Raw genomic sequence first — 22,580 nt, 5'->3', positions numbered from 1 at the left:
TCACTACACGCACAGCCTGTCCCCTCCAGTCACTACACACACAGCCTGTCCTCTCCAGTCACTACACACACAGCCTGTCCTCTCCAGTCACTACACACACAGCCTGTCCTCTCCAGTCACTACACACACAGCCTGTCCTCCCCAGTCACTACACACACAGCCTGTCCTCTCCAGTCACTACACACACAGCCTGTCCCCTCCAGTCACTACACACACAGCCTGTCCTCTCCAGTCACTACACACACAGCCTGTCCTCTCCAGTCACTACACGCACACAGCCTGTCCCCTCCAGTCACTACACACACAGCCTGTCCCCTCCAGTCACTACACGCACAGCCTGTCCTCTCCAGTCACTACACACACAGCCTGTCCCCTCCAGTCACTACACACACAGCCTGTCCTCTCCAGTCACTATATACACACAGCCTGTCCCCTCCAGTCACTACACACACAGCCTCTCCCCTCCAGTCACTACACACACACAGCCTGTCCCCTCCAGTCACTACACACACAGTGGTCCCTTGTCTGGTGTAGCAGTGTAGTTAGTGTACTCACCTCCTGTAGGTTGTGTCGGTGATGTGGATGGGGCCAGTATCATTACCGCATTGGTCCGCACTGAGTGTGTTAGTATTGACACCCTTTCTTATTCTCTCGCATCATTAATCTGTGCTTGGTGTTAAAAAGCTTTTGCTGCCGTCACTGTATCCTGAGCTGAGGGAGGAGGGAGAGATACACAGAGATGAGAGGGATAGTGAGGATGGAAAAGAAAACATCATACAAAATAATAGGAAGTAGGATTCATACAGCACCCCACATCACATCCCAACAATAGGGCGCGCTATATGTCACATACGTAGCGGACTGTTTGGATTATTGGACTGATGTTAGGTTTGTGACCATCTGGATTTCCTGACTATTGATTGCTGGACTATTGGAATTGTACTTTTGATTGTATCAATAATACCAATAATAATAAACATTTATAGTCCTACAATTATCTCATGTTCTTCTTCTGCCGGCTAGTCATCATTTCGCCAGTAATTCTTTAAAAATTTGTGGAGAAATTTTCAAAAATTTACATCTGCAGATTATTTTGTCCTGTAATTGAAGGTCACGGGTGGAGGGACCTGGCTCTAGAGGGCCCATGCCCCTTTTTTATGGGTTATGTGCACCCAAAAATGTCTCACCATCTTCACAGACACAGAAGGTTCATGTATGTTGGGCATCAGACCATACAAACCTTACCACCACAAATCCCCACCACTCATGGGGTATCCATGACTGCAGCCTGTGCCCAATACCCCCTTCCAGTGAGCTCCAGCAGGTCTAAATGAACCCCACCAATCCCAGGTGTTCTGCCATAGACGTAATAATTATTATTTTTACAATACAACCACAAATGATGATCAGTCTATGCAGCAAAATGATTGTTGATACATGAGAAATTTTTGAATGCCCCTTGTATAACCAGCCCCCCAAAAATATCAGAATGTTGGTTGGACTGGGGGCAAATACTACAAACCAGCGGACAGAAGCAGGAGGAAGGGTCTGGGCTGAAAAACCCCTCCAGTATCAATTTTGGACATTTAGGGGGTGCAGAGATTGCAGTCATGCCCATGATCGGGTGATTGAGGCCCACAAAGGAAGAGACCAAAATATGTGATGTTTGGGTGGTGGGGGCCCTGGTAAATGTTTTGTATCGAGACCCAGGTGCTTCAAGCTAGTCCTCTCTGGAGATGAAGACTAATACTTGGGGGGGGCTCCACTTATTCCCTATGTGGTTGCGTAAATTCCATGGGCACCTAAGTTATGGACTATTCATTTTGACTGTATCCCTGATATTCGGTGGGTCTAAGCCTAACGTAAGAGATTTTTTCCTCCTGTTCTTCTACTCACATGCCCCAGGAAACCACAATATGGCCCTTGCTCTTGCGGAGTGATAGGAGGACATTCTCCAGGAATGTATAGAGGCTTCTATGGGATGGGGCCCTATAGTGCACCAAGAACTCTCATCATTGATTACTGCTGGGTATGAGAGCGGGTGGTGTAAATCCACAGCTGAGTGCATGCAGTGTTATACGGAGATGAATTATTCATGTCACTTTTTCAATCACTGTTTGTGGCTGATCCCGGGAGGAAGGTAAATAGAATTATGTAAGACGTTGTACGACGGGACGCGTAGAGTGCAGCAGACCATCTTATTTCTAGGTTCACATGGAAAGCTCTGGGGGTGATCCGCCTGGTTACTAAATATTGTGTATAGTGCAGTAAAGTTTCCGTAGTCTAGAAGTTCTGATACGGTCGTTCTTAAAGAATTTGCACCTTGGTGTAACCTCCCTCGTGTTTCCATACAGTACATATACAGCACCTATAAAGTACAAGGAGCAATATACAAGGGGGGGGGGGTACAGGGTCAGACCCTCAGTCAGTCCCCTTTTATAAATGATTGGACTTATCTCTTGGGACCACTTGTTGGCCAACCACCTGCACCTTCCTGGCGGCTGACACTATTCAGAGGAGCCTTCTGACATTATTCATGGGGCACTAAAAATCAAGGCAATCTGGCGCTATTTATGGGGGGCACACTGCTACTATTAACAAGGACACTGACACTATTTATGGGGGTACACTACTACTATTAATAAGGACACTCACACTATTTATGGGGGCACACTGCAACTATTAACAAGGACACACTATTTATGGGGGTACACTACTACTATTAATAAGGACACTGACACTATTTATGGGTGTACACTACTACTATTAATAAGGACACTGACACTATTTATGGGGGTACACTACTACTATTAATAAGGACACTCACACTATTTATGGGGGCACACTGCAACTATTAACAAGGACACACTATTTATGGGGGCACACTGCTACTATTAATAAGGACACACACTATTTATGGGGACACACTGGTAGTATTGATAGGCACACCCTCACACTATTTAAGGGGGTACACTGGCACTATTTGTGTAGGCACACTAGTACTATTAATAAGGACACTCTCACACTATTTATGGGGGTACACTGCTACTATTAATAGGCACACCCTCACACTATTTAAGGGGGTACACTGGTACTATTAATAAGGACACTGGCACTATTTGTGGGGGTTATACTGTTACTATTATTAAGGACACTGGTACTATTAATAAGGACACTGGCACTATTTGTGGGGGTTATACTGTTACTATTATTAAGGACACTGGTACTATTAATAAGGGCACTTTGGCACTATTTATGGGGGTTATACTGTTACTATTAAGGACACTGGTGCTATTATTAAGGGCACTCGGGCACTATTTACGGGGGTTACACTTGTACTATTAAGAAGGACAATCTGGCACCATTTATGTGGGCACACTGGTACTATTAATAAGAGCATTTTGGCACAATTCATGGGGGCACTGTGGTGGGGGGCATGGTCTGTGTTTAGGGACGTGGTTTATACCTGATACATCTGCAATCTTTCTGATGCGATTTGTTATATGACAAAATGTCACCTCTCAAAGTGTTTTTCTCATAAAGTCCTTTTCAAAAATAAACCAACGTGGCGATCACCTTAGTCCTTGAGTAGGAGCGGCTCCTCCCTGGCAAAATAAAAGCGGGGGCTTCCGAGCATGGGACCCCTCTATGACATCAATTTTCCCTAACAATTTCTTAAAGTAGTTTCTGAGAACCGTGTCACATTTTTTACCTGCAGTTCTCATTGCCACAGGTGACAAAACCATCGAAAACCCATGACAGATAGGATATAATACGGTATTAAAAAGCAGCACGCGCTGATATTCTCCTATTCGCAGTAATGTATCATCCGGTAATTTAGCACCGCAGCCACAACGCAGCGGTACGGCGGAGCGCACACTTTGGTGTTATTTAACATGAGGCATTTCTTCATCCATGAGACGCAAAACCCGGACCCCTGTGGTTCAAGTGAACCGAACTTAGTACACCATCAGACCCCACGTTCAGTTCACTTGAACCGCGGGGGGATCGGGCTTGCGGCTATAATACGGACGATAAAACGCGGCTGCGTTATTGCGGTCTGAATAAGTCCTCAGATTTACTCCTATGGTCCCGTTATTGCTTTATTTTTACACAAACTCACACCGGTTTTTGTTTTTTTTAATGGAAAACCCAAAAATAATGGAATCTATGAGACATTTATACTGTAGAACATTAGCACTCAATCTGTGGGGAAACTACAACTCCCAGCATGTTGGGAGTTGTAGTTTCCCCCACAGGGTGTAGTCCTCCTCTGCATCTTATGCTACATTTCTACAGGGCGCAACATTTGCAGCGCGCCCTCACATTGTATATATAGTGGAACGTTGGTGACGTCATCGGTGTGAACCCGGAACCGGAAGTGGCGCTCGTTGCCGCGGAGACAGAAGACCGGAAGCGGCGGCCATGGTAAGAAAACAACAAATTCGGAGTGTAAATACGTCGTTATTCTTCCACTCTCGGCCCTCACGTACAACATGTGTCCCTGAGACGTGACGGTTATGTTCCCTGTGTGTGAATGGTTCTCTATAGGTCGCCATCATTACGTGGGTTCTTCGCTTTGTGTGTGGACATGGCTCCAGTCACCTGATCTATATAGACTGTTGTGTATAGGAGCCCCCCCCCCTCTGTGCTTATGACAGAGCCCCCAGGCTCTGTAGTTATAGGGTCATAGCATTAATCGGGGGGCAGAGCGACCCCTATATGATTTTAGTCACGTGTTTATGCCCCCTTTATCATTGTTATTTTAAGGATCAGTAAATTAAGCTTATTTGTTGTATCGTGACGTATTCCGTCATTTTCTAACCTACTTTTTGAATCGATCTGATTGTTTACAAGATCTCTGCTTGCTGTCAGTGACTTGTCGCAGCTCTGATAACTGTACTGTAACCCGACCATGCAGCTGTGTCACCAAACCGATTTGTGTTCTCTGGCTGTAAACCATGACTGTTGCCATTCACTTACAGCAAGCAGAGCTTGAAAACTGAGATGCAATGAATAAATTTCTGGTATTCTCAAATACCTTTTATTAGGCAATTCTGAGTTATAGGAGTTTTAGTGTCAGACGTTTATGACCTATCCGTAGGATGCCCCATAAAGGCCTGATAAATGCAGGTTCCAGGTAGGACCTGTCTCTTTCTCCCAAATGGGGGCCCCCAACCGCGTGCTGCCGGTACCGGTTTTTCAGGAACCGTGTAGCTCGGCTGTTAACGTATTCCCTGCCCGTTCAGGAGATAAGTGCTGGGACCCACATTTATCCGACACTTCTGGTATATCGAATGTTTGTCACGACGCAACCCCTTTAATGGGAAGAAGGGGACCCCCGTTCAGGAGCCTCATCTATAATTCAGAGGCTACGAATACTGTTTTTCCCTCTGGGGGACCTTGCACGTCTTTGCATTACATGGACAGCCCATTGCCTTCAATGAGAACTGTGTAATACTTAATTTTCCCTTGTGGTGGCGCTGTAGGGGACTTTAGCTGTTGTTTTCCAGGTTCCCCCCACAGACTGCAGCTGATCGCTGGGGGTCCCAGGAGCGGGACAAACAGTGATCAGCTTATTGATGGCGGACCCTACCGACAAAAGGGGATTGTCCAGAGCTGAGAACCTAAAAAGATCATGCTTTGCTTTGGATTGTCGTGCCAGGAATCTGGGGTGGTAGTCACCAGCTTGTTTCATCTGGATGTCCCTTCTAAGGCTATGTTCACACGCAAACTCAAAAACGTCTGAAAATACGGAGCTGTTTTTTTTACGGTTGTTTTTAGAGCTGTTTTTCTATAGAGTCAAGGAAAAACGGCTCAAGAAGTGACATTCACTTCTTTTTCGCTGGCCTTTTTTTACGCGGCTGTTTTTCAAAACGGGCGCTTAAAAAAAACGGCCTGTCGGGAACAAAACGCAGTTTTTGCCATTGAAATGAATGGGCAGATGTTTGTAGGCGTTCAGCTTCCGATTTGGCCCGAAAATAGGCCTTGTGAACATAGCCTTAGAATGAAGCCCCTTTTAGATTCCCAATGGTTTACCTCCAAGACTTGTCAGAAATTGTCAACTGTCAGGACACTGTGACCCCCATTGATTGCTAGAACGAGGGGTTTGTAGTGTTTATCAGAGCGCTGCGCCCCCTTATTTAATCCTCTGAGGAGTAAAGCGCCCTGATGAACGCCGCGACGCCTTGTACTAGTGATTGGCGGAGATCCTAGATCCTGGACGCTCCACAGATGACGGCCTGTCTTTACTGTAACTGGAGGAACCTGTCACCTGGTTGAACACTTCCCTAAATGAGAACCCGCTGGCAACAAGCTGAGCACTGCAGATCGGGCATCTGAAACAACCGGCGATCAGATGTGATCGCTGGGGGAGCTGCTGCTGGTCATACGTTTTCCCTGCAGGTGCTGCAGCGGGTGCAGTCTTACATGGTTGGTCATTCCGGGTCCTTCAGCGCGAGAGCCGCTGCTCTGTTTATAGACATCAATAGAAAACATCCCCAAAAGTTATGTCAGTGACACCTTTGTTGCCTCCTGGCTGATGGGATTCGGCCGGCCCTAGATGACTGTACACTATAAATACCATATGGTCCATATGGTGGCGCGTCGCGTTACGTTTTTTGCATCAGGACCCAGGAGATTGAAGCTTTGCCCCTGGCCGGCTCCTGTATTCATGGGTAATAGTGGAGAAAAAGGTCCTTATCTGTATATCTAGAAGATAAACTCACCCAGACTATATAGCAGAGAGATTATAGTGTACGCTGCAGTAACAACCTATAGGCCTTTACCCCTGTGTACATAGCTAGGGGGCCTTTAAGAGCCACTACACCTAAAGTCTTGAGCTTATAGAAGTGCAGCAACATTATAAGACTCAGTGCTGATATCAGTCATGTGTGGATGTAAATGTCTCTGCAGAATCTCCACACTGTGACTTAAAGGGGTTGTCCAGCTTGGGGGCTGTTTTTTTTTTATACTGATGACCTAGTCACAGGATAGGTCATCGGTTTTATGATCGGTGGGGGTCTGACACCCGAACCCCACACCGATCAGCTGTTCCGCTAGAAGTTATGCAGGATCGGTAGAAGTAGAAGGCTCCGGCCACTGTATAGAAGCCGTGCTGCAGGATCTGCAGTAACCCAGCACGGCCGCTGTACAGTGGTCAGAGCTTCCGGCGCCCAGAGGCATCCAGAACAGCTGATCTGGTGTCGGACCCCCACCGATCACATACTGATGACCTATCATGTGGATAGGTCATCAGTATAATAAACAACCCCCATACTGGACAACCCCATTAAGGAGGGGCCGGGAACTTAGGCCCTGTTCACTTTACTTCTGGCCTTCGTTCAATATATACGCAATGTACAGCCAGCCTGCTGCAGCTGTTTTTGGGGAGCTTTGCTTTTATATGACAATATGATGAGAAGCTGAACCTGACTTCATGTTTATTGATCCACAGGAAAGTGAATATTCCGACCCCGACATGGTCGGACTGGGCGAGACCGAGAATGGAGAGAACGCACCGGTCTACTGCGTGTGCCGCAAGCCGGACATCAACTGCTTTATGATGTAAGTTAGACGTGGATCGGCTGGGGGGTTGGGATTTAACTGCTGGGAACGGTCGGCCACGGATGTTTCATATGGAGAGTAAACTTTATTTCAGTGGAGAGTAAACCTTGATCTCGCACTATGCATAGAGACCCCGTGTGTTCGGTGTCCATGGGGTCCTTGCTGTCAAATCCATACTATAACACTTTTATGGTGTTTCTTTATAATAAACTGTAAAAGTGAGTTGGTGGAAAACAGTGGAGGTTTATAGGGTTGTCAAAGATTAGCAAAAAATGTCTGTTTCCTTCCAAAAACAGCGCCACACATGTCCACAGGTTGTGTCTGGTATTGCAGTTCGACATTGAAGTGAATAGGGCTGAGCTGCAATACCACACACAACCTGTTGATGGGTTTGGCGCTGTTTTTGGGAGCAAGCAGCCATGTTTTTTTATCCCTAGACAACCCCTTTAAACCCTGATGTAAACTGACCTGTGTAATTGTGACCCTGCATAAGTCATATCAATAAGAATTATTTTTTTCTTTCTTTCATTGTGCGTGTTCAGAGGATGTGATCACTGCAATGAATGGTTCCATGGAGGCTGTATCAACATTACCGAGAAGATGGCAAAGGCTATTCGGGAATGGTACTGCATGCAGTGCCGAGGTAAGGGGAACCCTGTAATTGGAGACAGGAATTTGCAGCCATTTTGGAGGTTATGGGCACCTGACTTTGTCACCTGGTTGCTTAGCATGCATATAAGTAAATATAGACTCACTCCTCTCTCCACGTCTGTCATTTTATTTTTGCTATTTAGCGAAGTATCCTCATCTGGAGATCAAATATCGGCACAAGAAATCTAAGGACCGGGAGAGAGAAACGGATCGGGAGGAGAACGACGAGCCACAAAGGAACGAGCGGAGGAGGAGCAGCAGCACCGGCAGCGGAAGCAGAGTAATGTTCCCTATTACAGTACTGGGGTACTGCCGCTGGGGCTAAACTTACTGGGTGTCTATAGACGTTCCTATTATACGGCACCAGGGGGCGGTCTAACTGGTTCCTAAGTCATTAATGTGGGGCAGGAAGCTGGAGAATTGTGTCTGACATGTGACTTCTATTCCAGCAGCAGATCAAGCGATCGGCCCGCATGTGCGGGGAGTGTGAGTCCTGCTGCCGTACTGAGGACTGCGGACAGTGCGACTTCTGCAGAGACATGAAAAAGTTTGGCGGTCCCAACAAGATACGCCAAAAATGTCGCCTCCGTCAGTGTCAAGTCAGAGCAAGGGTAAGAAAGAGATTTATTTATTATTATACTATGACCTACCCATATTTTGTCAGGACCCTCCCCCATCAGGGTCTGAGACTCTGGATTATCACCTGAATTTTGGGGTGGTAGGGAAGTTTTTCCCAATGATGTTCGTAGCTTCTGATTCCACTTCTTTTACCAGCTACAAAAAGAAACTAGCTTGTTTATTATACGGTTGCCCTTGGATACGTCCAGTTTTTCATAACAGATGTCAGACATGATGGGCAGTAGAGCATGCAAGGAACAGATATAGACCAAACCTGTTCTCTGGATCATTGGGGGTCTCAGCAGTCGGACCCCACTGATCAGACCATGTTTGCATATGATGGGCAAAACCCCTTCAATTACATATGTCCGTCATTCTTTTCTTTACTCATGTGTTGGATTTCTCGAAGGAGGGTGATGTGTGATACTGTCTAAAATGTGTTGGAGGGGCACCAGCTATTGGTAATGGGGGTTCTCCCGCCATCCCATCTGTATGTTTTCTGGTGTGCCCGTCGATGATCCTCTTGAGAGACTCTTTATTTGGGATGTGCATTTCCGGGCAGGTCCGCTAGTTCTCTGCCTGGGAAATCCCAGCACGTGCGTCTGTCCCATTTTCCATGGAAACCAAAGTCTTGCGTCTGTCGTACGTGTCCTCTGAAGACAAAATTTTTTTGTATGTTTAAGTACAGTGAAATGCCTTTTAATCCGACATCCGATAATCCAGAAAGTCTGATAATCTAGCACTGCGATATTTCACAAGGAAAGAAGCCAAAGACTGAGCAGAGAAAACTAATTCGGAAGCTCTTCCGACAGATGAGAGGACAGTTTCACCGGATTCGCTCATTCCTCGCTCCATCGGATACACTGGGAGAACCGATTTTGCTTTTTGATTTCACTAATAGAAAATATCAAAGCCGGCGAATCGCTTCTCCGATGCATCTTAATGGCTGGCGAATCGCAACTTGAGACCGGTGAAAAAACGTCCTCATCTTATTTTGGCCTCTCACATGGGTTTTCTATGACCGCCCGGAAAATCTGCGAATCCGGCCCAGTGATGCCGGATTGAAGGCCTTTTTCCGTATTGTGATATATTTTCACTGCTGTGGGATATACTTCTTGTTCAGAAAATGCTGCGTGTGAAGGATGACGAGCACTCGGTGTACACGCCGGAACCCCCCAGCCTGGCAGATTCCATGTCAGATGACGAGCTTCCTCTGGATCCAGAACTGTATCAGGAGCTCTGTGCCGGAGGAGCCTTCGATGATCACAACTTGGTAATTGGGCTTCATTATGAGTGGGTGGAGGGTTTTATGGGCTCGGTACCGTCTTACCCATCTCTGTGTCCGTACAGCCATGGCTCAGCGACACGGACGACGCGCCGTTTCTGGACTCTGTTCTGAGAAAAAGAGCCGTCAAGGTCAAGCACGTCAAGAGGCGCGAGAAGAAGTCCGACAAGAAGGTAAGCGGGTCCTTACATTGTTATCCCAGTCCAGCCCCCGTCCTCATTGTATGTTTTTTTTTTTTTTTAATTGTCTTATCATTACTCCTCAGAAAGACGATAAATACAAGAGACACAAGCAAAAGCAGAGACATAAGGACAAAGCCAAGCACTCGGAACGCATGGAGCACCGGGACTACTCTTCCCTGCGCCAGTGCTTGGGGCCCAGCTGTGTGCAGCCGGCCAGGGCGGGCTCAAAGTACTGCTCCGAGGACTGTGGCATGAAACTGGCAGCCAAGTGAGTTCAGCCGCTCAGGCTATTTCATTCATTCATTGACTGCCCGTGATGATCCACATCCAACGCCTATGCTGAGTGATGGTCATTGATGTTCTCTCTCTCCTCGTTCCATCCAGTCGCATCTACGAGATCCTCCCGCAACGGATCCAGCAGTGGCAGCAGAGTCCGTGTGTGGCCGAGGAGCAAGGCAAGAAGTTACTGGAGCGGATCCGGCGGGAGCAGCATCAGGCGCGCACCAAGCTGCAGGATATGGAGCGTCGCTTTCACGAGCTGGAAGTCTTGATCACCAAAGCAAAGCAACAGCAGATCCGGGAGGATGAAGAGGTACGAGGGCGGGAGGGTTGGGGCCCAGGGAGGTTTTTTTTTGCATGGACCGATGATGGGGGTTCATGTCTGCTCACAGGTGGGGTTCTTTTTTTTTTTTTTTTCCGACAGACCAACGATGGGGACAGCGATGATACCGACCTTCAGATCTTCTGTGTGTCTTGTGGCCATCCGATCAACCCTAAAGTAGCTTTAAGGCACATGGAGCGCTGTTACGCCAAGGTTAGTCGCTCTGCTCAGAGATTGCCAAGCACAACAGACCCATTTTATTTTTGTTTTTGTTTTTCCTCACATACAATATTCCTTTTTTACTCACCAGTATGAAAGTCAAACCTCATTTGGATCCATGTACCCAACAAGAATTGAAGGGTAGGTTGTAAGTTCTGGAGTTTTCCAGCTCTGCTGCTCTCTTTCCTGTCATTTTATTGTGTTTTCCATCTTTGCTAAGCTTCCCCTTATATACAGCAATAAGCTAATATTTATAATACATGCCCATGGAAGTTATTCTATTGACACGTCTGTAAATAATATTTGAATGACTGAACCTGAGATAAGTGGTGCCACATAGGCGCTGCTTATCTATTCCTGCAGAAGCCGTCTGTGGCAGATCACTTATGCAGGAAGTTCTTGCTCCTGTGTCGAATGATGTGTAGTGCTCCCTCTCTCTTTGTAGAAGAGGTTCTTCAGCAGCTGCACTGTGTGTTATACATTTCTATACCCCAGCTTTTCTTTTGAAATAGATGAGGCTGTTTCATGTCAATCACTGGCAGACACGAATCTCCCTCTTTTTCTTAAAATGAGGTTCTGCAGCAGGTGATTTGTGCATTATAAGAAATAATGTACCCCCTGCTATAAATCATAAAGAATATTAGAGGATTAGTAGGGTCATAGAACGACTCAGTGACTACTAATATTCTTATAGTTTACAGTAGGGGGGACATTATCCTGTTCTGAGAAAATCCATCAGTACAATCCAGGCTTCTGTTTATGGCAGCCTGTATTCTGCTCGTGGTAAAACAAGCCATAGAGAATCCTTCCTGCTTTATTATCAGGTTGCCTCCAAACATGGAATAATCTTTTTCGGTTTTTTTTAGGGCAACTCGTCTGTTCTGTGACGTGTACAACCCGCAGAGCAAAACCTACTGCAAACGTCTCCAGGTGCTGTGTCCTGAGCATTCCCGAGACCCCAAGGTAAACTTCGGCTCCCCTCGTGTTGTTGGCTATGGATCGGTGATACTCTCTATAAGCATTGACTCGTGTATCTCCTGACTCAGGTGCCAGCGGACGAGGTGTGCGGATGCCCCATGGTGAAGGACGTCTTTGACTTGACCGGTGAATTCTGCAGGGTCCCAAAGAGGAAGTGTAATCGCCATTACTGTTGGGAAAAGCTCCGCCGCGCTGAGGTTGACTTGGAGCGCGTTCGTGTGGTACGTCCCTGATTACTGATGTTAGATATTCTATACAGTTTATTGTATGGCTAGGAATCATTCACTCCTCTACATTATTATTAGGATTTCTTATACAGCTCATGGGGCATATGTATCATGGTGGCCAACACATTTCCAGTCATTAACAACCTTTTTTTTGGGTGTCCGTGAAAGTTATCAGACTTTTCAAATTTGGTAATGTCCAGTTGGTTTCCTTATGTTCCAGATGTGTGCCCTGCTGGGAGTGGGTTGGTACACCATAAACTTAAATAATGGCTTCCCAAAGTGACCATCAGGTACCATATTAAAGCGTTCCCCTGTATGCAAATAGTCCACCCTAAACCTCGGTGAGCCCCCCCTTTGGTCCATGACAACCGATGAGGAGGCTCATGTGACACCAGAGAGCACGTAGGGGTTAGAGGGACGGTCTGTGAAATTGCACTCACCATCATAGACCCTCTTATAGATGCTGTCATTTTAAAGGGTCTGGACTTTACTAAAGAGGTTGTCCAGGATTAGAAATACATGGCTGTTTTTGTTTTGTTTTTTCAAAAAACAGCGCCACATCTGTTTACGGCTCGTGTGGGGTATTGCAGCTCTGCTTCATTCACTTTAATGGAGCTGAGCTGCAATACCGGGCACAACCCATGAACAGATGTGGCGCTGTTTCTGGAAGAAAGCAGCCAGGTTTCTGTAATCCTCTAAACCCCTTAGGTTTCCCCCCCCCCGCCCCCCCCCCCCGATCAGGACCCTTGTCTGCCTCCAGAGCTGTTCACTCTTCTGGAGCTCTGTTGGTATTTATTAAAATCAGGGTTTGGGTTTCCGCCGCGGATCGTTACTCTTCATTGTTTCGAGTCCGGGCCGTCATTCACTCGTCACTTTCTCCTTTTCTGTCTTTGCAGTGGTACAAACTGGATGAACTGTTCGAGCAAGAACGTAATGTCCGCATGGCGATGACTAATCGAGCGGGCCTCCTGGCTCTCATGTTACACCAAACCATCCAGCACGACCCTGTCACCACGGACCTGAGGACACACACAGAACGCTGATCGGGGGAGGGGGCTTTTCTAGATGTAAGAGGGTTTTGTATTCCAGCAATGTTTCTCTGACTTTTATATAGATTGTGTGGATCCCATGTGTAAAGAGACTGTAAATGGTGTTCCGGTGACTGCGTGTATGTTATCCCAGGTGTAGTGTTCTCCCATTTGTATAAATTATGGGGACTGAAGGCGACTGCCACTGTGGTTTGCTGAGCAGCAGGTGGAGCTGGTTGAGGGAGATTATTCTTGGGTGGCGTCTTTAGAATGGAAATGCTGGATGTATACAAAAAATGGCTAACAGCGGGATCAGCCGACATTTATGTCATGTGTATTGCCAGCTCCAGGAAATGAAGGAGCGCAGTGCCCTATTGAAACTCTCCACCATTGATACCATAGTGTAAAATTTCTATACGTTCGCAGACACTACATTTTTGACCATCCTTCAATAACTGTAATATGTATATAATCTATATAAAAGTTGTCTATGTAAATACATAATCTTGTACTGATCCTTCATTCACAGCCTCTATTATACTCCAGAGCTGCACTCACTATTCTGCTGGTGGAGTCACTGTGTACATACATTACATTACTTATCCTGTACTGATCCTGAGTTACATCCTGTATTATACTCCAGAGCTGCACTCACTATTCTGCTGGTGGAGTCACTGTGTACATACATTACATTGCTTATCCTGTACTGATCCTGAGTTACATCCTTTATTATACTCCAGAGCTGCACTCACTATTCTGCTGGTGGAGTCACTGTGTACATACATTACATTACTTATCCTGTACTGATCCTGAGTTACATCCTGTATTATACTCCAGAGCTGCACTCACTATTCTGCTGGTGGAGTCACTGTGTACATACATTACATTGCTTATCCTGTACTGATCCTGAGTTACATCCTGTATTATACTCCAGAGCTGCACTCACTATTCTGCTGGTGGAGTCACTGTGTACATACATTACATTGCTTATCCTGTACTGATCCTGAGTTACATCCTGTATTATACTCCAGAGCTGCACTCACTATTCTGCTGGTGGAGTCACTGTGTACATACATTACATTACTTATCCTGTACTGATCCTGAGTTACATCCTGTATTATACTCCAGAGCTGCACTCACTATTCTGCTGGTGGAGTCACTGTGTACATACATTACATTGCTTATCCTGTACTGATCCTGAGTTACATCCTGTATTATACTCCAGAGCTGCACTCACTGTTCTGCAGGCTTCATAGCTACATTGGCAGCAGTCTCGCAGTATCCCCTGCTTGTTCAGTTTCCTAGTTAAAATGTAATGGTATTTAAGGCAAGTCATGTTGGTATTATGCAGCCATCGTTGCTTTTTTAGCACAGTATAATTTTGCTTTTAGCAGCTCTCAAAAAATCCACTTGGTTGCATTACAAGAGCTACGTGGTGATATCTGCCCTGACGCCTGCAGCTGAACCACCGCATCACCTCCATCTGCTGCTCAGCCATGGCTTGAATGAAAGAGGTCAACCCCTCCCCCGCCATTGTCCTGGTCTCTTTCATAAAGCTGGTTTGTCACATCTTAGTAGCTGCCACCATCTACTGCCGTGGAGCTGCAGCTTTAAAGTCCATCTTTCACTTAGACTGTCCCCTTTAAATTATACCCTACTCAACATCCTCCCCCCAAAGTGACAAACATGGGTAAAATGCAGCGTGTCGTATGCAAATAGCTGTTCACCGCCCTCATACAAAGAGACTAAACCTCGGTATTCGTGTGGTCATGATGTACCCTCACTGCTCTGTGACTGCGATGCAGCCAGCGTGAGACGGCGACAACACGGCGATCTTTGCCCATGTGACCTATGTCGTGGCCAAAGTCGCTATGCAGCCTTAAGCAGACCTGCCAGGGATAATAGTAGCAGTGTAGTGGGAGAGTCCTACAATTGAATGCAGGGGAAACCTGGAAGACTTGTCCATAGTAGCCAATCAGATCACTGCATCCATGGAATAAATGAGAGCTGCAATCCGATTGGACACAATGAGCAACACCGCAGTCCATTTAAGAATTCATCGCTTGTATTAAAGGGGTGTCCAGCCTTTAGAAGTAAATGGTGACTCTAGTAGTTATGAGGGTCTCTGATCGTCATCTACAGGGTTCATATACTTTACCGGCAATCTAAGCCCCTTCATTTAGTCAATCAGTCAGGGTCCAAGGTGTTGTCTGCGTTTCCAGGTAGTAGAGGGGGATCCCCTGTGTCAACCAGATTGGCTCACTGTTCTAGAGGTCCGTCAGCGTCCATTAAAATCGGACGACGTGTAACAGTTCGAGAAGGGAAAATGAGCAAATGAAGGGGGACCCAGCGGCAGGATCCCCACTGATCAACTTGGGGGACCTGTAGTATGAAATGGGATTGTCAATCCCTTTAAGGTGGAATTCCACCGATGAGATATGTGCAGCGGCCGCGTTCCAGGGCCAGTACAGTTCACACTGTATTACCAACTTCTTGATCAATAAAGATTATTTTGTTTCTTAAAAATCTGTGTTATGTTATAGGAAAGAACATGTAAAACCCATTCTAGAAACTTGTCAACCAATCAGATCACTGCTTTTATTTTCTGCCCTGCACTAGGAAAATTAAAGCTGCAATTGAATTGGTTGCTACAGACAACTGATCCATATTTTATTTAATTACACTAAGCTTTCCCATATATGGAGCGGTGATAGATGCTATACTGGTTATCAAGAGACGACATACGGATTACTATTTATTGGAGCTGTTTTATTTTGCTATTTAATAAGAAAATGTTCTTAAGAATATGTGCAAAAATGTTAGGTCATGTATCTGATTAAAAATGTATATATTTTTTTTTATTATGGATTGGAAGAAATTTGTAAGTAATACTGCCCCCTACGTACAAGGAAATAAATACTATACTACTGCCCCACTATGAAAAAGAATGTAATTACTATAATACTGTCCTCTATATACAATATAACTACTATAATACTGCTCCTATATACAAGAATATATCTATTATAATACTGCCCCTATATACAAGAATATAACTACTATAATACTGCCCCTATATACAAGATTATAACTACTATAATACTGCCCCCTATATACAAGAATATACCTACTATAATACTGCCCCTATATACAAGGATATAATTACTATAATACTGCTCCTATATACAAGAATATAACTACTATAATACTGCCCCTATATACAGGAATATAACTACTATAATACTGCTCCTATATACAAGAATATAACTACTATAATACTGCTCCTATATACAAGAATATATCTATTATAATACTGCCCCTATATACAAAAATATAATTACTATAATACTGCCCCCTATATAAAAGAATATAACTACTATAATACTGCCCCTATATACAAGAATATAACTACTATAATACTGCCCCCTATATACAAGAATATAACTACTATAATACTGCCCCCTATATATAAGAATATGATTACTATAATACTGCCCCCTATATACAAGAATATAACTACTATAATACTGTTCCTATATACAAGACTATAACTACTATAATTCTGCCTTTATGTACAAGAATATAACTACTATAATACTGCTCCTATATACAAGAATATAACTACTATAATACTGCCCCTATATACAAGAATATAACTACTATACTACTGCCCCCTATATACAAGAATATAACTACTATAATACTGCCCCCTATATACAAGAATATAACTACTATAATACTGCCCCCTATATACAAAAATATAACTACTATAATACTGCCCCCTATATACAAGAATATAACTACGATAATACTACCCCCTATATACAAGAATATAACTACTATAATACTGCTCCTATATACAAGAATATAACTACTATAATACTGCCTCTATATACAAGAATATAACTACTATAATACTGCTCCTATATACAAGAATATAACTACTATAATACTGCCCCCTATATACAAGAATACAACTACTATACTACTGCTCCTATATACAAGAATATAACTACTATAATACTGCTCCTATATACAAGAATATAACTACTATACTACTCCTATATACAAGAATATAACTACTATAATACTGCCCCTATATACAAGAATATAACTACTATACTACTGCTCCTATATACAAGAATATAACTACTATAATACTGCTCCTATATACAAGAATATAACTACTATAATACTGCCCCTATATACAAGAATATAACTACTATAATACTGCCCCTATATACAAGAATATAACTACTATAATACTGCCCCTATATACAAGCATAAAACTACTATAATACTGCCCCTATATACAAGCATAAAACTACTATAATACTGCCCCTATATACAAGAATAAATATAACTATTATAATACTGCCCCCTATATACAAGAATATAACTACTATAATGCTGCCCCTATATACAAGAATATAACTACTATAATACTGCTCCTATATACAAGAATATAACTACTATAATACTGCTCCTCTATACAAGAATATAACTACTATAACACTGCCTCTATATACAAGAATATAACTACTATAACACTGCCCCTATATACAAGAATATAACTACTATAACACTGCCCCTATATACAAGAATATAACTACTATAATACTGCCCCTATATACAAGAATATAACTACTATAATACTGCTTCCTATATACAAGAATATAACTACTATAATACTGCCCCTATATACAAGTATATAACTACTATAATACTGCACCTATGTACAAGAATATAACTACTATAATACTGCCCCCTATATACAAGAATATAACTACTATAATACTGCTCCTATATACAAGAATATAACTACTATAATACTGCCCCTATAAACAAGAATATAACTACTATAATAGTGCCCCTATATACAAGAATATAACTATTATAATACTGCCCCCTATATACAAGAATATAACTACTATAATACTGCTCCTATATACAAGAATATAACTACTACAATACTGCTCCTATATACAAGAATATAACTACTATAATACTGCCCCTATATACAAGCATATAACACTATAATACTGCCCCTATATACAAGAATATAACTACTATAATACTGCCCCTATATACAATAATATAACTACTATAATACTGCCCCTATATACAAGAATATAACTACTATAATACTGCCCTCTATATACAAGAATATAACTACTATAATACTGCCCCTATATACAAGAATATAACTACTATAACACTGCTCCTATATACAAGAATATAACTACTATAATACTGCCCCCTATATACAATATAACTACTATAATACTGTTCCTATATACAAGAATATAACTACTATAATACTGCCACTATATACAAGAATATAACGACTATAATACTGCCCCTATATACAAGAATATAACTACTATAATACTGCTCCTATATACAAGAATATAACTACTATAATACTGCCCCTATATACAAGAATATAACTACTATAATACTGCTCCTATATACAAGAATATAACTACTATAATACTGTTCCTATATACAAGAATATAACTACTATAATACTGCCCCTATATACAAGAATATAACTACTATAATACTGCTCCTATATACAAGAATATAACTACTATAATACTGCCCTCTATATACAAGAATATAACTACTATAATACTGACCCCTATATACAAGAATATAACTAGTATAATACTGCTCCTATATACAAGAATATAACTACTATAATACTGCCCCTATATACAAGAATATAACTACTATAATACTGCTCCTATATACAAGAATATAACTACTATAATACTGCCCCCTATATACAAGAATATAACTACTATAATACTGCCCCTATATACAAGAATATAACTACTATAATACTGCCCACTATATACAAGAATATAACTACTATAATACTGCCCCCTACGTACAAGAATATAACTAGTATAATACTGCCCCCTATATACAAGAATATAACTACTATAATACTGCCCCTATATACAAGAATATAACTACTATAATACTGCCCCCTATATACAAGAATATAACTACTATAATACTGCCCCTATATACAAGAATATAACTACTATAATACTGCCCCTATATACAAGAATATAACTACTATAATACTGCCCCTATATACAAGAATATAACTACTATAATACTGCCACCTATATACAAGAATATAACTACTATAATACTGCCCCTATATACAAGAATATAACTACTATAATACTGCCCCCTATGTACAAGAATATAACTACTATAATACTGCCCCCTATATACAAGAATATAACTACTATTATACTGCCCTCTATATACAAGAATATAAGTACTATAATACTGCTCCTATATACAAGAATATAACTACTATAATACTGCCCCCTATGTACAAGAATATAACTACTATAATACTGCCCCCTATATACAAAAATATAACTACTATTATACTGCCCTCTATATATAAGAATATAACTACTATAATACTGCTCCTATATACAAGAATATAACTACTATAATACTGCCCCCTATATACAAGAATATAACTACTATAATACTGCCCCTATATACAAGAATATAACTACTATAATACTGCCCCCTACGTACAAGAATATAACTAGTATAATACTGCCCCCTATATACAAGAATATAACTACTATAATACTGCCCCTATATACAAGAATATAACTACTATAATACTGCCCCTATATACAAGAATATAACTACTATAATACTGCCCCTATATACAAGAATATAACTACAATACTGCCCCTATATACAAGAATATAACTACTATAATACTGCCACCTATATACAAGAATATAACTACTATAATACTGCCCCTATATACAAGAATATAACTACTATAATACTGCCACCTATATACAAGAATATAACTACTATAATACTGCCAACTATATACAAGAATATAACTACTATAATACTGCTCCCTACGTACAAGAATATAACTAGTATAATACTGCCCCCTATATACAAGAATATAACTACTATAATACTGCCCCTATATACAAGAATATAACTACTATAATACTGCCCCTATATACAAGAATATAACTACTATAATACTGCCCCTATATACAAGAATATAACTACTATAATACTGCCCCTATATACAAGAATATAACTACTATAATACTGCCACCTATATACAAGAATATAACTACTATAATACTGCCCCTATATACAAGAATATAACTACTATAATACTGCCCCCTATATACAAGAATATAACTACTATTATACTGCCCTCTATATACAAGAATATAAGTACTATAATACTGCTCCTATATACAAGAATATAACTACTATAATACTGCCCCCTATGTTCAAGAATATAACTACTATAATACTGCCCCCTATATACAAGAATATAACTACTATTATACTGCCCTCTATATATAAGAATATAACTACTATAATACTGCTCCTATATACAAGAATATAACTACTATAATACTGCTCCTATATACAAGAATATAACTACTATAATACTGCCCCTATATACAAGAATATAACTACTATAATACTGCCTCCTATATTCAAGAATATAACTACTATAATACTGCTCCTATATACAAGAATATAACTACTATAATACTGCCTCCTATATTCAAGAATATAACTACTATAATACTGCTCCTATATACAAGAATATAACTACTATAATACTGCTCCTATATACAAGAATATAACTACTATAATACTGCCCCTATATACAAGAATATAACTACTATAATACTGCCTCCTATATTCAAGAATATAACTACTATAATACTGCTCCTATATACAAGAATATAACTACTATAATACTGCCTCCTATATTCAAGAATATAACTGATATAATACTGCTCCTATATACAAGAATATAACTACTATAATACTGCCCCCTATATACAGGAATATAACTACTATAATACTGCCCCTATATACAAGAATATAACTACTATAATACTGCTCCTATATACAAGAATATAACTACTATAATACTGCCCCCTATATACAAGAATATAACTACTATAATACTTCCCCTATATACAAGAATATAACTACTATAATACTGCCCTTATATATAAGAATATAACTACTATAATACTGCCCCCTATATCCAAGAATATAACTACTATAATACTGCCCCCTATATACAAGAATATAACTACTATAATACTGCCCCCTATATACAAGAATATAACTACTATAATACTGCCCCTATATACAAGAATATAACTACTATAATACTGCCCCTATATACAAGAATATAACTACTATAATACTGCCCCTATATACAAGAATATAACTACTATAATACTGCTCCTATATACAAGAATATAACTACTATAATACTGCTCCTATATACAAGAATATAACTACTATAATACTGCTCCCTATATACAAGAATATAACTACTATAATACTGCTCCCTATATACAAGAATATAACTACTATAATACTGCTCCTATATACAAGAATATAACTACTATAATACTGCCCCCTATATACAAGAACATAACTACTATAATACTGCCCCCTATATACAAGAATATAACTACTATAATACTGCTCCTATATACAAGAACATAACTACTATAATACTGCCTCTATATACAAGAATATAACTACTATAATACTGCCCCCTATATACAAGAATATAACTACTATAATACTGCTCCTATATACAAGAATATAACTACTATAACACTGCCCCTATATACAAGAATATAACTACTATAATACTGCCCCCTATATACAAGAATATAACTACTATAATACTGCCCCCTATATACAAGACTATAACTACTATAATACTGCTCCCTATATACAAGAATATAACTACTATAATACTGCTCCTATATACAAGAATATAACTACTATAATACTGCCCCTATATACAAGAATATAACTACTATAATACTGCCCCTATATACAAGAATATAACTACTATAATACTGCCCCTATATACAAGAATATAACTACTATAATACTGCCCCCTATATACAAGAATATAACTACTATAATACTGCCCCCTATATACAAGAATATAACTACTATAATACTGCCCCCTATATACAAGAATATAACTACTATAATACTGCTCCTATATATAAGAATATAGCTACTATAATACTGCCCCCTATATACAAGAATATAACTCCTATAATACTGCACCCTATATACAAGAATATAACTACTATAATACTGCCCCTATATACAAGAATATAACTACTATAATACTGCCCC

The 22,580-nt window shown here is 41.1% G+C and overlaps 1 protein-coding gene across 5 annotated transcripts; it reads left to right on the top strand.

Moving 5' to 3' along the window:
- Window positions 1–4,373: 4,373 nt before the first annotated feature.
- CXXC1 (CXXC finger protein 1) lies at window positions 4,374–14,045 on the top strand. 5 transcript variants are annotated; one of them, XM_075834902.1, is made up of 14 exons: window positions 4,374–4,428; window positions 7,457–7,566; window positions 8,109–8,209; window positions 8,361–8,497; window positions 8,667–8,828; window positions 9,959–10,108; window positions 10,186–10,293; window positions 10,386–10,570; window positions 10,687–10,894; window positions 11,006–11,116; window positions 11,214–11,263; window positions 11,989–12,085; window positions 12,169–12,321; window positions 13,224–14,041. In XM_075834902.1, exons 1-14 carry the CDS (start codon window positions 4,426–4,428, stop codon window positions 13,368–13,370), a joined length of 1,722 nt encoding a protein of 573 aa, XP_075691017.1. In that variant the 5' UTR covers window positions 4,374–4,425; the 3' UTR covers window positions 13,371–14,041. The 5 variants fall into 5 exon arrangements, with proteins under 5 accessions (XP_075691017.1, XP_075691016.1, XP_075691015.1 ...); XM_075834901.1 differs by lacking the exon at window positions 4,374–4,428 and adding an exon at window positions 4,459–4,529; XM_075834900.1 differs by lacking the exon at window positions 4,374–4,428 and adding an exon at window positions 4,481–4,565 and having other exon boundaries at window positions 8,670–8,828; window positions 13,224–14,045.
- The last annotated feature ends 8,535 nt before the right edge of the window (window positions 14,046–22,580 follow it).

The sequence above is a fragment of the Rhinoderma darwinii genome, chromosome 8 (genome assembly GCF_050947455.1).
Source record: "Rhinoderma darwinii isolate aRhiDar2 chromosome 8, aRhiDar2.hap1, whole genome shotgun sequence".
Lineage (NCBI taxonomy): Eukaryota > Metazoa > Chordata > Amphibia > Anura > Rhinodermatidae > Rhinoderma > Rhinoderma darwinii.
This window is presented reverse-complemented; position numbering and strand designations above follow the sequence as displayed.

Excerpts from the sequence above, each read along its gene's own strand:
- CXXC1 (XM_075834899.1), top strand. The coding sequence starts at position 4,521 with ATGTTCCCTGTGTGTGAATGGTTCTCTATAGGTCGCCATCATTAC. Across the intron at positions 8,498-8,666 it reads GCACCGGCAGCGGAAGCAGA|CAGCAGATCAAGCGATCGGC; the intron begins GTAATGTTCCCT and ends CTTCTATTCCAG. Across the intron at positions 10,109-10,185 it reads CCTTCGATGATCACAACTTG|CCATGGCTCAGCGACACGGA; the intron begins GTAATTGGGCTT and ends GTGTCCGTACAG.